At 35.9% G+C, this 16,960-nt stretch overlaps 2 protein-coding genes across 3 annotated transcripts in view; one reads left to right on the top strand and one right to left on the bottom strand.

The window, feature by feature from the left end:
* The window catches only part of LOC149789052 (regulator of nonsense transcripts 2-like), a 137,299-nt gene extending 122,399 nt beyond the window's left edge, over positions 1-14,900 (bottom strand). For both annotated transcript variants that reach the window (XM_089975239.1, XM_089975238.1), the window contains exons 1-4: positions 14,778-14,900; positions 6,653-6,948; positions 2,542-2,704; positions 1,442-1,486 (exon numbers count right to left, since the gene is read on the bottom strand). In XM_089975239.1, the coding sequence (XP_089831365.1) occupies positions 1,442-1,486; positions 2,542-2,704; positions 6,653-6,930 (486 nt within the window). In that variant the 5' untranslated portion in view covers positions 6,931-6,948; positions 14,778-14,900. The remainder of the gene's footprint in view (positions 1-1,441; positions 1,487-2,541; positions 2,705-6,652; positions 6,949-14,777) is intronic.
* Positions 14,901-15,099: 199 nt separating this feature from the next.
* Positions 15,100-16,960, top strand: part of LOC149789053 (protein MCM10 homolog) — a 94,062-nt gene continuing 92,201 nt past the window's right edge. Inside the window, exon 1 of the mRNA XM_089975240.1 lies at positions 15,100-15,156. The gene's annotated coding sequence lies outside the window, so the exon portion shown is untranslated. The remainder of the gene's footprint in view (positions 15,157-16,960) is intronic.

Below are 16,960 nucleotides of genomic sequence, written 5' to 3' on the forward strand. Positions count from 1 at the left end.
GTAGCACACACACACGGTGTTTATGATCTGCTGTTTACATAATAATTATAGGTGCCTAATACACACCTCTTGCTTGGCAAACGATTAAATAAGTGCTCTCAATCACAAAAGCCAGCTAGTCAATTATTCTGATGCATGTTGACAATTTCAAGGTCACTAGATGACAACTGTTAAGCAAATGGATAAAATAAGTGCTCACAAATCTTTCAGTTATGAGTATAAAAAAATCATTACAAACAATCTAACTTTCATTATTGATCATGCAGTTAATAAGACAAGTCTACTTTCTTATTTCTGGTGAGAACAGTGTTACTGGTTGCTAACTTTTCAGTTTTATGTCTTTACTGAAACATCTCTCTCTTCCTTACTTAAATAGCTAGCCATTTCCAAACCCTTTTCTATCTACCGTATTTGCTGGTCAATAAGATGATGTGAAGCATAGGACAAATTTTAAAATTTTGTAAAATTTTTCATCTTTCATCCATATATAAGTCAATGCAAAGTATAAGATGAGGCCAGATCAATACCTTGGCTTTGTTTTTTCACTTCATTCCACACAGCATCACAAATTTTATCCTATCTGTAACTCAGTAGATTTTCAGGTCAGGATCATTAAATGTCGCTGAAAGTACCTAACTAATCACACAAAGTATTTTACACAAATGATGTACTTTTTGCTACATTTAATGATGCTAACATAACAATTAAAAAGTACTGACTTATAGGCCAGCAAACATGGTATCCATATATCTGTTTATATATATTTACATGTCTGGTTTTGTTCTTAAAACTATGTCTGCATTATAATCCCTTCTCATCCAGTTATGTATCCACATGTATTATTTATATACTATTTTATTACTCTCTAGCTGGAGAGGTAAATTTGTGCGGTTATTAGGGTCTAGCTTAGATGCTGACTTATTTTGTTTAAGATGACTCCTGGTAAAAAGGTAAACTTATGGTTCTGATTTAGTAACACATGTAATGACTACGAACTGAATAGTGGACAAGTTCTGGCAAGCAAGATTTAATTACTTTTTATTGCAATTTTTCAAAAAAATAATTATGGGACCAAAGACACAAACTGCAGAATTGTCTATGTGATTCTTTCTTGGTATTGAGAGAAACTTCAAATGCATGATTTTTCATGACAAACACCGTTTTGATTTGTAATACTACTAACAAACACTTGTTTATGTACACAAATGTGTGTGGTTTCCTTTTATTTTGTTCTCTCTTATTCAATTTTATTAATGAAATTAAAGAACCATTTGCTTTTGTAAATTCCAGAAAATGGCCATCACACACTTTGAAGCTCTGACAAACACACAGATGAATTTGAATAAAATACCTTGTAATATAGTGTATTACCTAAAAATTGAGAAACTTTTATGGAGCAATGATTATTTGTGTCATGCAAGTTTCCCATTAAACAAAATACCTTCTCCTCTTCAATTTGCTTCTGTATCTCTTCCTCTGCTTTCCGCTAGACAAGATATAAAAAAGTTCAACTTAAGTTCCCGATATCAGTAAGAAGCATCATAATGGATCAGTGATTACATCTGCATTGTCTTCTGATGGTGTTAAAACTGAAATTTCACTTTGATCCAAGGTTATACTGTTCTGCTTTCAGACTTGTACAATGCCAGTTTATTATTACTACCTAGACAGCAATCAATATACTCATCTAGCCATAGGCTAATTAGTTGAATAAAGTGAGAAAGCTTCTCAGTAGCTTCCTGTAAGTTGGTGGTTCTTTCTGGGGTTTCCCCCGGGTTCTTACTCTACTAGTTATATTGGCCACTATATATGACCTATCCTGTGCTGAAAAATGGCATTAAACCCATCTAAAAGCAACAGAACAGAACTATGTATGTACACTGAATGTATCATAACTCCCTAATGCTACAATAAAAATGCTATAATGTGGTATGTAATATTTCATTGTTACATAATCCATGACAATGATAATTTTATTTTTGTCTTTGTTTTATGCTGTATCAATAAAATGATCCCCCAGATATGTAGAAAGGAAACATAATACAAAAATACCTTAAATAACTTGAATAGCACATTGTTTTATTTCTGTGGACTGATGTACACATGCACCTTCACGACTTTCAGTTTTTCAAACCATGGTATTATTCAGAATTTTCTTTTTGACCCCCAGACTTTGGATAAGCTAGAGTCTACTATATACAGACAGACAGAGAGATATTGAGACTGAGAGAAACAGAGACACATGTGATTGGCCAGCATAATTATATACTATAGAGACAGCTCCCAGCTAATAATTACGTATTGGTCATGAATTTGGATATCACAGATAAGTTACAAGTTCAGCAAGTGATGTCAGGAAAAATAAGATAAGCCTGGAAACATGGAAGCTAAAGCAAGTGACTTGAACCTGGCACAGGAAGACTCGGTTTCAGAAGAAACCTTTTTACTGAAGATTGCAAAGCCTGATGAAGCAAGACTTGTACATTCACACTAATTGGCAGTAATGATTATATAAATGTCCACTCATTATTACTAAACTACCTTTTGCTCTTCTTCCTTCTGCTTTCCTTCTTCTTCCTGCCTTTGTTTCTCTTCCTCCTCCTTTTTCCTCTCTTCTTCCTCCTTGACCCATTGAGCCTCAAGATCTAAAGCTGTCTTCACCTTATCAGCTGGCAAATGTTTCAGCTTGGCAACACTGTCTTGGCTATGGAGGAAAGAAAAATAAATTAATTTTTCCAACACAGAAAATTTATTATAAAAAAGTCATAAAGTTTCTAGTCTTGGCTTGGCAGACACATCTATTTTAAGGACCTTGATCCTTTAATACAAGGTCAAAGATTACAAATGACTTCCTGATCCTTTTTGCCAAAGATGATGATAATATAATCATTCAGCAAATATGGCCAATTTAAAATTAGTGCTATAAGTGTTAGTTTGCTACCTTTTCATTTAGGACCAAGAAGACATCATACAGAACCAACAAGACATCATACAGAACCAAGAAGGCATCATTTAGGACCAACAAGACATTTTAAGAATTTTTCTGCAGGGAATCACATGCTGAAATGACTTTCCATTCTGGGGAAGTAATAATAAAAAGATTTTCAAGATCGGTGCTATTGTGACCGTTTTAGATAACAGATTGGCACCATTTCCATTTAGGACCAGATGGACATGATAAAAAGTCTTTCAGTGAAAACCCCATGTCAGGACTCTCAAACATGTGGCCTGCCAAATGTATCTTGTGGCCCCCAAAATGACTGGCATCACAAGGTGTCATGTGAGATAACAAAGGTGGTGTGGCCCTTGGGCCTTCAAAAATGCCCTCATGCTGTCCTCAGGGTGGCTTGAATTTGAGACCTTTGCCCCATGTGGATATCACAATTCATTCAAGGGTAAATATACAATATTAACATGATCAGCCAACTTGGAGATATAGCCATAACAAGATTTTCAAGATGGCTACTATGGTAGTCACATAAAAAAAAGTCAGACTGGTACCATTTTCTGTGAAAACTCCATGCTTTTGTGACAATTCGTTCAGGAGTAGTGATAGCAAGATTTTTAAGATTGCCACTAAGGTTGCCATATTGGATGACTGAGCAGCACCAATTTTAGGACCAACTAGATATCATAAGAAATCTTTCAGTCAAAACACCATGTTGATATGACCATGAATTCTGGAAGAGTAGTGAAAACATGATTTTCAAGATGGCCACTGTAGCAGCTGTAGTGGATGTGCAAGCGGAACCCTTTATGTTTAGGACCATTTAGAAATCATGTCTTCTGGTGAAAACTGCATGGCATTATTACTTTTCATTCAGGATTAGTAGCGATATCAAGATTTTCAAGATGGCTACTATGATGGTCATATGGACATCAGATCAGCACCATTTTCACTTAGTATCAATTAAACATCATAATGTCTTTTAGTGAAACCCCAATACTGAGATAGCTATCCATTCAGAGGTACTAGTGATAACTAGATTTTCAAGTTGGCCATAGGGGCAGCCATATTGACATCTGACTGGTGCCATTTTTATTTTGGACCAATTAGGTAGCATAAGAATGAAACCTTCAAGTCAATATGACTTTATGTTCAGGGAGTGCTAATAACAATATTTTGAAGATGGTTGACATCAGATCAGAATGATTTTCATCTAAAACCAACTCGACATCATAACAAGCCATACAGTGGAAAATTGCATGTTCATATGACCATCCATTGAGGACAATAACACGATTTTCAAGATGGCTGTCATTGTGACCATAGTGAATGTCCAAGCAGCAACATTTTCCTTTACTACCAAAAGAACCCTGGGATGATCATATTTGTAAAGTTTCATGACATTCCTCCATGTATTTTCGAAAAGCAGCACTAATAAACTTGTGTTGATGAATAGACAATGGATAACAGACTGGTTTATGAACACTAGAACTAAAAACAAAACACGCTGGTTGGCAAAAATTGAAATTACATTCTAAATTGGTCAAACCTGGCCTAACAGTCACCTATTCACAAGAGCCATTCTCATTTCTCCTGAGCAAATTTCCTATATAAATGTCCTGTAAGGTTGGTAGCCAGATATTTCCTAACCAAAACAATTGTTTCCACCTGTCTTAAACAGTTACAAGGGCATTATCTACAGTTACCATTCTGTCTGTGTAAACTGAATCATTGCTTTTTGAGAAAGGAAAAGTTTAGATAAACGAGTATCAAGTGAATTGATGTGCGAACATTTCTTATCTTGCTTGTACTCACCATACTTAAGTCACAGTGGCAGTGTAACTCAAAGATGTAAATAAGTCACACTGGAAAGTAAGGCAATTTTTATCATTAAGGTCAAGGGTCAAAGTTATTAGTTTGCTGGATGGTAAATAAATGTAGTGTGACAAGTATAGTTCTGTACCTTCATATATTTTTCTTTGAATGAAGAAAAAAGTTCCTCTTTGAGAAGAGTTATGAGTTACATCCCTTCTCATTGGGATCAGAGGTCATTCAATATTTAAACTTATATGTAAAGGCAGGCAGAGGTCTCACTAGGATTTTGAAACCACTCCTATTTTGTGACAAATAGGAGCCCTGCCAGTAAATGTTGCAGTTGCCTCTCAAAAGAATATTGGGCATACCTGAAGCAACTAAATGTCCATATGAGAAGAACCAGTTACTGCCAGAGTTTAATTTTCCAAATTTTTTATAACACTGACATATAGCTCTTGTTTGTCCATTGGAGTGAGACTTAATTTGATCAATCCAAGGAAAGATCTTATTCCAAACACTAAGCAAGTCATTACATATTTTCTTACATTTGAATCCTGTTCCATCCGAACTATCAGTTCTAGCAACTTAGCACTCTTCTGAATCTTATTACAATCTTTGTCAATTTGTCACTGAACCCCAAATTACTTATCCAAATATGCAAGCAGCAGTTTGTCTAAATCTCGACGTTTCTTGTTTCTGAGGTCACATGGACTGCTTATTCAGCTACACTCAGAAACAAACACAATAATGAAAGCTAAAGTTGTTCATTTGATGTACTATTATAATGACCACATGTACATCTCTTAGTCTTTCTGCCTCTAAATTTAGTTGAAGTCTTTGAACTTGCAACCCTGCTACTGCGTCATGTTCTTCTGATATACTCTTATAATTGAAAACATGCACATCTCTGAGTCTTTCAGCCACGAAATTCTGTCATTGTAAATATCTGCATAGCTAAAATGATCATTTTATCAACATATTTTCCCAACTTGGAAGGTGGCTGAAGCAGGAATGGCAAGCCTCTGAATTTGCCACCCAGCTACTGCATGCGTACAGAGGACTCCCATGCAAGTGATTTTCTGCATCCCAAATAAAAAAATTGCATCCAAGTACGCATGATTAAGTGTTTCCGAGTCCTCTAGGCAGGTGAAGTTTCAGTTCATGTTTCACAAAGAATAACAATGTACAGCTTCTTTGGATTTCCTATTTATCACTGACTTCTCACAGGTGACAGTCTTTTTATCTTGCTGACTTATGCGAGATGATGTAATGAGAAACTGATTCCATTTAGCAAGTCGAAAAGACAATCATTGCCATGGATGTAACAAAAGACACAAAACATTTTATCACCAAATAATAACCCAATAAAACTGCAAAGCAAGGATGTAAACAATTCAGTCACCAGACAAATTCTGTCAAGAAGACAAATATTCATTTGGAGAATACTGAACATGTTTCATAATCTTTAGTAGAAAAGGAAAAATTATATCCTGTTATATTTTCAACCAATTAGTGATTCCCGTCTTCATATGCTGAATTTGATATTCAATATAGTAAATATGATGTGGTTCATTGGTGCATCTGTTTTCACACAATCACATTGGCTGGAATAATATCGCTAACACTGTAGGACAACATTCCCACTTATGTCATTCATCACGTCTTTTGCTAACAAAAACTGAAGATAATGTTTTATGTCATACATGGTACGATCTCCAGTGATAGTGAAATCAATTACTTCTAATTAGGTGTTTCAAAAACTAATTAACATAGGTAACTAATAATAACTCTCAAGCTGGTGAGAACTTCAAGGCACAACACAAATTTTATGACATAAAATTATGTTACCATTTGTTTCTGAAAGCAGTAAGCTCATGTAAATGAAGGTACCTTTCAAGTGGTGTTCCACTTTTGTCTCTTTTCTTTTCCTCATTCCTGGAGCTGGCATTACTTGGCTTGTCCTTTCTGCTATCTTTACCAAACCCCCTGGAAGATGAAGACTGTCTTGTATCATCACTTTTGTTGCCACTGCCCTTTTCTCCTGCTGTTGCTCTGTCAGATCGACTGCTCCTTGGAGGGGGTCTGTTATCACTGTATTTTCGCCTGTTTCTCTCAGGGGGTGGCTGTCCACTCCCAGCTGAGGAGGGCCTCCCCTTAGAGTCACTCATAGTCCTGTCATTGCGCAACTTAGGAAAAAAAGTAGTAATTTGGTCAGAGATGTCTAATCTGTTCAAGCACAACTGGATTTTATCAATGAAAAGTCACTGTAGTCACAAGTATGATGTACATTATCTGACTTTTGAAAAGCTGAAACTTTAGCACAACATTTTTAGATACTTAGTATGTATATGTTACACTAATTTCAACAGATAATTTAAAATAGTTTAAACACACTGCCATAAGAGTAATATCTATTTCTCACTAAAGATGAGACAACTTTCACAGCATGCTAAATAGTCTCATACTTACTTTTAAAGTACATGTAATTCAAACTTCCATTTAGGGAATCACTAATGCACATTAAAATTTGCAAAATATTTTAAAAGTCTACAAGAATTGCAGCATTACTCATACAAAACAATTGTTGACAGGGACAGAACTCACTCCACTCACTTAAGCAGAAGTCTTTATGACCAAGAGTAATGTGCTAAACAGATAGTATAAAAGACTATTTTAAAAAATAGTTTCTTAATGTCTCTTTAGCAACCACCAAAACCTGTCGAAATCATCACTCACTCTAACATAACATCTTCAAGCACTACATTCAGCTCCAATGCAAAACCTACTGCAGTACTGTTAGGATGAATACATGCTTCATAATATTAGTTTACAAGGATTAGTAATGTCCTGCGCTGCTGAGCCTGCTGAACATCCTACAAAGCTTATCCAGCAACCATCCCATTTTAAGCAAGATGCAGAGTTCAACGCAACTGTATTGGCAATGGTATGAAACTTAAAAAATTCCAGAGACTGATGATGAATAGATGAAAATGCAACTTGAAAAGTTGTCCTAAAACATGTATTATATATTCACAACAATTAATTATGTTTATTAGTTTTCTTATCATCTTGAATTAGCCAATTTATCAATTTTACAACGCTTTATACAGTACAATATCTCTATTTAGGCCTCACAAAAATGCATGTTTTCAGTGGGCTGACCATCCCTAACTCACCCAGCCCCATAAATTTAAGGAAAAAAAAATATCCTAAAATTGATTTAAATTGATTTGTGCATCCATCTGAGCTGGTGCAGCCAAGTACTTCGTGTGCTTAGTAAATTATATATACTGATCATTTAAATATATACAATGATAAAAAATACCTTAATTTTAAAAACAGTGCAACAGGAAACATTTTTTTGTGCATTATATTCAAAACAAATTACAGCTCCAAGTATACCTTAATCAATCGGAAAGGGTGAATTTTTTTAAAGTGTTATGCAATTCAAACATTCCATGCTGTGTTTTGTCAATGATAAAAATTTTAAGCTTTGTATATATTGTTAAAATAGATAAAAATAAAAAATAAATTGTAAACATTATCTTTCACAACTCTTTTAAAAAAATATTGTTATGGTAATATACTTTTTATTTATTTACATGCACATATATGTACATAAACACACACACATTGAATCCCTCAAAACTGAACCCTCATTTTACCTGAATCTTCTAAAGCTAAAAATGTGAGTGGGGTCCCAATTGTTTAAATTTTTATCATCATCATATTTAGGGGTCAAATGATTCACCAGTGCAGTATAATCATACAATTTATGATACACAGCCCAGGATACTATACATTATCGCCACATAGGAATTTGATAGTTTTTCCATCTTTAGAAGATCTGTTAGTGGTAGGTGGTGCCCTTTTATGTGATTTACTGGTTGTATTTCCAGTATGCAGATTATTGACATATACTTAGCGTCAATTTATATGCAATTCTTGTCCACGACAAAGATAACAAAAATACATTCAAACAGACTACCTGTTAGTTGTCAGCGATTTTTATTCAACATTCCAGGCCATTTAAGGCTGATCCATTTTAATTAGATGCAGGATTCACTTTTGCCACAAGTCAGGTATTTTGATGAAATAAATATCTTGCTTCTTAATTTAATTTTGTAATCTTATTTATTCAGTTTATCTTAATCCTGAAAGGAATATACGGTTTTGTAACACATGATCCCACAACCCTAAATTGTTTGAGAAAAGAAATGGAAATTGCATTCTACTTTAAGTTGTCCGTATTTTAATATGGATTGGAATTCTGCTTTTTTGTTTTACATGACTAACAATATGCTCTTCAGCTAATCCTGTGGGACAAATACCCCCAATTTGAAATGCTTCATTTTTACATTAAATTTGTTATGGATCAATGGCCAATCCAATCCTCTACAAAATAACAATTGGAAGATAACTGTTAGTTTTCCTTTCCAAATCAGGGCTCGAATTTAACACAAATTTCTTTGTAGCCAGAAGGACTAGTATATTGAGAAATTTACTAGTCCTGCCAAATCTTTATTAGTCCTGTTCACAAAACAAAGTCACACAGCTTTCATGTATGTTTACTGATTCAATTTTAAAGTTCGAACAACCTGCAACAAAATTGGATGTTTTCTGTGTTTGTTTTTGTGAATTGAGTAAACCACTTACACAACATAACGTACATTAATACACTGATATAGTCCATGATTTATATTTTGTTGCGTTTCTAATATACAATATTGATTCTTTATGCACCTTGTAGCTTTTATCTATGCTCAGTGGCATGCCAGTTGCTTAGGGTGACTTCCGAACTAAGCATCTGATGTCAAAGGAAACTTTTTGGGTCCTTATTCTTGATCTGATACAGCTAATCTGATTTTAAGCAAAGCAATGTTATATTGTATAACTTTCCTAGACAAAAGACAAGAATCACATTACTATGACTGCCAATTCTGTTCCATCAAGTTTCAGTTTAATTAGGTCAATGTGAGTGCTATTCTTTTAAAATAACAATAAACAAGAATCACTAACTGCAAGGAAGGGGACTATGGATAGGATAGATAACCAGGAAGATGGGTGTTGTCAAGAGAAAGAATAGCCCCCAGATGACAGATTCACTTTAGTGGACAGGCGATATCGACACCTTCAGAGTTGCCAAAGATCAAGAAAAGAGCTGATACCACATACACAAGGGATGCTGTACAGGCAGCTCTCAAAAAAAGATTGAGGTCTGAGAGCACGGGAGTCGTTGCAAAAAAAAAATGGTGCTGCTACTGATCTTCTGCAGAGAACCCTGAAGAGGCCAGTCATTATTCTAATGTCGTACAATGGGACCATTGTGGATTTATGGACAAAGGAAGAATAGAAACTGCACTGAGAGATCAAGCACAGCAACAATTGTTGGCAGTACCTGAGAAGTGGTAAGCTGAATTAGTTGAGGCGCTGAAATAGATTCGCATCACCAAACCAGACCAAGTTATACTTAGTCCGGCTAAGGAGTAGAATTCACAAGAATAGAGAAGAATTACCAGAGTTGTGCAGGCTATAAGGCAGCTTGAGACTTTAGCCTACCCCGAGGTGAGTTATGTTTTTGGCAACATGCTTGCTAAAGAACAATTCATTGATGTCCTGGACGATTTTGACAGGTGCTTAAATGTACAACTGACAAGACCTGCTATGATTAATGATGCAGTACAGAAAGCTGTTGAGTTAGAGGCATTTGCAAGAGCAGAGATACAATGATAGAGGGAAAAGGCACATCCGCACAGGTGGAAGAAGAATTGCCAGCAATTAGAGAACTGAGAGAGCAAATGATGGAGCTGACAGGATTGATCACTGAACTTAGGACTGAAGTAAGGAGTTCCAAGAAATCAAGACAAGTCTCAGTGCAACGCAGAAGCAAAAACCTTGTTTGTTATGGTTTTGCAACTGACCACACAGTTGATGGGTTGTATGAGATACAACAGGAATGAAAGGCAAAGACACAAGAGGAACAAAGTTATTTACTGATCTGCAAACCAACAATTGGATGCTGATGTTGGGTCGTATATAACATGCACCTATGAAGGGACTGGCATAAATCTCCTGATTGATAAGTGTGCTTCCATAAGTATCCTATCTAGAGAAGTCTATAGGAGATTCAAACTGAAGAAAAGGCCAAGCATGATTCCTGTGAGAGGGAAAGTCAGTCTTGCAGATGGTAGATATTTGTTGTTCAAGGGTAAGAGACATTTTGAAATAAACCTACATGAGGTTTATCAACAGCATGAAATTCTGGCTGCTGACATGGCAGAGGGAATACATCTACGTGGATTAGATTTTCTCAAATCTGGTTTGTTTTGACTCAATGTCAATAAGAGTCACCTTTCCATTGGTAAGGACAATTTACCCTATAATTTTAAAGGACAAGTAGGATGTGCCTGAATAATTGTCACTGAAACAGTGAACATTCCAGTGATACATGAAATGATCATTCCAGGAAAACCTGACAATCTGTTATCTTCAGCAGTGTCAGAAATTGGAGTGATAGGGCACTATCAGAAGTTTGCAGCGCACCATGACATCTAAGTGTCAAGAACGCTAGTCAGAGCTGGAGAAGTGAATCTGCATGTATGCATACTGAATGCAACTGCAGATAACCAGATGCTCTATGCTAGGACAAACATTGCCATCTTAGAAGTAGTCTGAGAAATCGATGACTCGGAGAGGAGTGCGACCATTCATTGTCTATAGAATAAGGAGTTGTAACTTCAAGTACTGACGCATTTAGAAGAACTGGTTCAGGCACCTGAAGAATGACAGACAAAGAATGGAGTGTTATGACTGATATGCCAGTAGCTGCAATACAGACAACCTGTGGTAGCGACAACATTGCCAAAGCTAAAAAATCTGACCATGAAGTTGCAATTGCAAGGAGCTGGCTGGAAAGCAAGCAATGGCCAATGTGGGTAGAAGTTGCCAGATATGGCTTGCTGGTGACAAGACTCTTGAGTCAGTTGGACCAGCTAAAGATCATGAATGCCATTCTCTCACGGATGGGAGTTGCATGACAGTGGAGAAATTCAGTCAAGCTATTGCTCCACAAGAAAAGAGAAATGATGTTTTGCTCATGGCTCATGATTCTTGCAGTGGAGGACACCTTGACATCATAAAAAAAGGAAGATCAGAAAAGGGTATGAATGGATCGGTGGTATCAGAGATGTGAGGTGCATGCAAAGTGAAAGTCACCAGGACAGAAAAAGAGAGCTCCAATGCAGCTGATTGCATCAGGGGTTCTGATGGAACATATAGCTGCTGACACCTTAGGACCACTTCCGAAGACTGAAATTGGAAACATGTACATTCTTGTGATACTTTACGAACTGGACTGACGTATTACCAATGCCTCGCCAGAAAGTGACAAACTTGGCAAAATTATTAGTAGAGGTAGTCATCATGCTTTTGGTATGTCAAGACAGATTCATGTGCATCAAGGCTGACAGTTGGAGACTGAACTCTTTCGTGAAATGTGTAGACTCCCTGGAATTGAGAAAACTAGGACCAGGGTGACATCATGATGGAAAGGGTAAATGCAAGAGTGCATGCTATCTGCTTTCGCTGAAGAATGACAGAGAGACTGGGATGAGCACCTCCTGTATCTAGCGATGGCACACCACTCTGCAGTGCATGAAACCTGAGGTTTTACTCCTAATGTCATGAGGATGGGACGTGAGGTAGACTTGCCATTAAACATGTTTTGGAAAACCACCCAATGAATGCTACAACAGTTCACACTAATGGATTCAAGAATTGGAAATAAGGCTAGAAATTTCCCATAGTTTTGCCAGAGAGAACTTGCAATGCAACATGCAGCACCAGAAGCACTATTATGATAGCAGGACCAGATGGAGTGATTTTAGAGAGGTGATCTTGTCTGGTTGTTTTCTGCAAAAATGAGCCCTATGAAGTCACTGACAGGTTGAGTGATGTCAATTACAGAGTTAAATGAAGTAGATATGAGAAGCCTCTCGTAGTGCATGTAGATCGTTTGAAAAGGTACAAGGGATGTAATGAAGTCGATGATGAAGCGTAGGAACTGGATTCTGAAAAGGCGGAAAGTATTGATAAAAATCAAGAAACGATGATCTTGATGATACCAGTCTTGTTGTCCCCATCAACACCATGACAGAAATGCTCCCAGTTAATGACAGCAACAATGGAGAATCAATAATAGCCTACAATGAGTGACCAGAGAGACAGAAAACTAAAGAAGTTGGATGACTTCTGGGCCGAACTTTCCTAATCCAGAATAGTGAATAAATGCCATGGCTGGAAGGAATTACAGTGAAACAATGACCATCATTTGAACTGAACATGAATTCTTTTGTAATTATTTGATATTGTGTTTTTCGTTTAATTTCGACAACTCAGTGACCCAGTTACTTTGTTGACGACCACAGGACACCCTGTTGACGACTCAGCAACCCAGCAACTCAGTCTGGGACAAGAAGCCAGGACAGGAATAAGACTGTATCCAGCTGTGGCAGAAATCTATTGCACTCTGGAGTGCCAGTCCTCATACAGATTCAGCGGGGTATCAATCCAAATGCAAAGACCTATCCTAAAGAACCAGAGATAGTGGGACTTAGGATAGTGTAGCAAAGGGAATTTCCACTACAATAAAAATGTGTGCAACTTCTTGTTTGTGTGACTGTATACTGATTCCCCCTGCTCTAATACTAATTCCATCAAAGAAGAACCTAAACTTCTATTGTAAAAATCTGTAGCGACTGATACTTTTCTTCTGGAAATTGTTACAACGTTTACTGGGTAGATTACTCAAATCACGACTGAATAAACTTTATAATAATTATATTTAAATTTTAAAAGTAAAATTGTTAAATTTGAATAAATGCACTTAACTGAACAATGTGAAGTTTACTATAACAGGTGCATACTGAAAATACAATCAAGGTATCAACACATAAAATGTGACATACCACTAGCTAGTCCTACCTGTAAGACCTGATGCTGATATTTATGTTGTGGGCATCAGGGTCTTATAGCCTAACTAACGGCTCTGTGTAGTGTGTTTTGATGTCGACTAACATCGTTATGAAAGTAAAATTTTCAGGAATATTTCACACAACTGACAACTAAAATAACGATGCTTTTCTACAAAGTAAAGTTATAATGTTTTAGTCAGACTTTACTTACTATGATGCCTTTTCTCGAATAAATTCAAATTCTCACTAAAGAAATGGACCCGTTTTCAAGTTTCTTTGGCCTACAATTCACTTGGCTGGAAAGCGATGAAAGCCGAGAATGCCAAAATCGGACAAAGTTGAGATATTAATTTTTAATGAAACAAACAAAAAATATATTATGCCTATTGGAACTGTAAGCAACGGTTCGTTTCGTTCAAGAAACAAGATCTCCAACATGAACCTACTTGAACTAACTTCGGCATACCTCGACTACCGTCGCTTTGCAACAAACTAAAATGTATGTCAACGGAACTTGAAAATGCATCCATTTGCTAGTGTCATATTTTCATTCCACAAGGATAAAGACAGCACAGTAAGTATATTAATTACACATAAATTAGTGGGAATATGTCGATATTGGCTGCCAAGTGTGTGAGATGTTCCTGAAACTTTGATTACTCATTCCGATGTCAACGACATCGGAACACACTATACAAGGCCGTTATTTGGATAGTAAGACATAGCACCTAAACAAAATCAAAATGTGCTACGTCTTACAAGTAGGACTAACCACTAGCAGACCTTCTGAAGATGAAAAGACCATCAAATTCATATGTGTATCGATATTGTATCGTATCGCACGCTGTGCATCGTAACTCATATCGATAAGGGGGCACAAGTTATTCCCCAACTGTAATTTAGAAAGGTAACAGGAGATCTTGGCCCATAACGTAATCTTACACATAAGACCTCGACGCTGATATTTATGTTTTAGGCGTATGTAAATGCATTTCATGTTCATTTTTCTCCATTAAATTAACGAACACGATAGTTATGATTACCAATTTCTTTCAAATATTGAATGCATTACTGTCGCCTCTTGGAGAATGAACATCCAATGATTACATATACTCATTCACTACGAGGAAGAAGCAAAAATGATATATAATGGCGTCTGCAACGTAATACAAATTTGTAGTCATATATTCGTATGCAGCCAAATATCATACTGTCAAAACAATGTAATTAAAAATGTATAATCAACGAAAATAGTTATTATATGTAAAATAATTAAATTTAATAATTTGTGGGGTCAAGTACTAACTTTCAATTTTGAATACTCACCTGTGGATAATGTCTATCGGCTAGCTTTGTTTTTGCTGGCGCCAAGATTAATATCGGTCTAAACTATTACATCCGCAGACTACACACATTATTGAAGTAAGTATTTTACAATAATTTATTTGTTATAAATTTTCTGACTAATAATTCGGCTAAGCATTCATTGATATGTATGTAAGTTATTAAACCATCATTATCCGTGTTATGTATTACATTGTATGCCCAGAACGCGGTATTATTATCGTGGTACGTAAAACTTCAGGAATTTAATGGTGTTATCGGACATATTAAAATCGTGCTGCTATTGCTGCATGGTTACAGATTGTAAAGAATCTTTGACTTTCCTTCTATATATTCCTATCACAAATCTATGCCAGTCGAAGCACATAGCCTGGAACGCTGTATAATAGTTTTTTAATACCACAGGAACCTGACGTTTGATCAATAAAATACGAAATCTCTTGACATGAAATCACCTTAGTGGTACTGTAAGCGTGACCCTAACCCTCCGCTCGATTCGACTTTTCTCACGCGTCTTTTATCGCTTCAGAATTCCAAGAAGACTGACAGACTACACATATTAGGGACGGCAATGGTTTTTTAACAGTTTGTTATAAGCAGCTTGAAAACAGATGTTATGGTAATAGCATCTTTGAGATGAATAATAAAGTTTATTTGAAAAGAATATCTGTAAAATTGATTGAGTTATGTCGTTTTTTATACCGGTACCCTCCGACATTTTTACGTACTCAAATTACAGAAAAACGTCAGAAGGACACTATTTAAAAAAAAATTTGTATACATTATAAATTTAAACTGGTCGTCTTACTGATAAGTTTAAATTATGAACTGATGAGTATAGCCCATTTAAATGTTGTTTTCCTGTTCGTATAGATCATATCAGTGTGGTGTTTTTACGTACAAAATGACGTACACATAATTTTTGAAGTGCAAAAAGGAAAAGATAACTCGCTTCTTACAATATGAGTAAAAGACTAAAAAATATACAATTGCTTTCATTGCAAACTACTAAAAATAAGTGTAAAAAGCATTTATTCATCCTTACTTACAATTATAATTATAATTCACTCTATAAACCTAAGAGCAAAACTTGAATTGATGTATTCCAAAAGAAAGATAGAAGTCTCAACACAATGCAAGAATATGAACTAAATGACTGCACTGATACAATTTAATAAATTGTTGCATTTTACTTGGAAAATATAGCGACAATATAAATTATCAACTTCTAAATATCTAAATTGAATGTTTCTTATCTACTGCATGAAGTGAATCTTCCTAAAGCTGAATAAAACCTAGTTTGTCATAAAATATTAAGCTCAGCTAGGAATTATGTCAAGGACTTGACTTAAAACCATAATAACAAAATTCATAAAACTTTTAAACAATAAACGTTTATAAAAGTAATTCCACTTCACTGATAACTTGGCCATTCTGTTGTGAAAGAACAAGCATAACTGTAACAGGAACAGTAACAGCTGTAATTACACTACGCCTCTGGAACAATTTCCAGATTACCGTTTCTGTAATCCTCTTTGAGAGTGTAAGTGTAGATGGCATTTGGGGAACTTTTATCCTGCAAATCACAATCATATACAATGTTGTAAAATTCAGGAAATCCCGCTACTACACTCAATACACGCCCAGGCCACTTGCCCTCATTGAAGGTATGAATAACCTTCTTTCCAACAAGTAATGGAATTTCACGTACAGGCGATTCCTCACTTGGGCTATCTGCGGCATCTTTAATTAACTGAATTAGGTTATTTTTCAGTTTTTCTACTGAGTATGCCTTACCCTTTTCGCTCATTTTGTACAGTTGTTTATCTTTTACAGTCTGTTTTAAGACTCTCTGCCTGAATCGTATTTGTGATGTTAGCGC

The sequence above is a fragment of the Sinohyriopsis cumingii genome, chromosome 11 (assembly GCF_028554795.1).
Source record: "Sinohyriopsis cumingii isolate HCF-2022 chromosome 11, ASM2855479v2, whole genome shotgun sequence".
Taxonomy (NCBI): Eukaryota; Metazoa; Mollusca; class Bivalvia; order Unionida; family Unionidae; genus Sinohyriopsis; species Sinohyriopsis cumingii.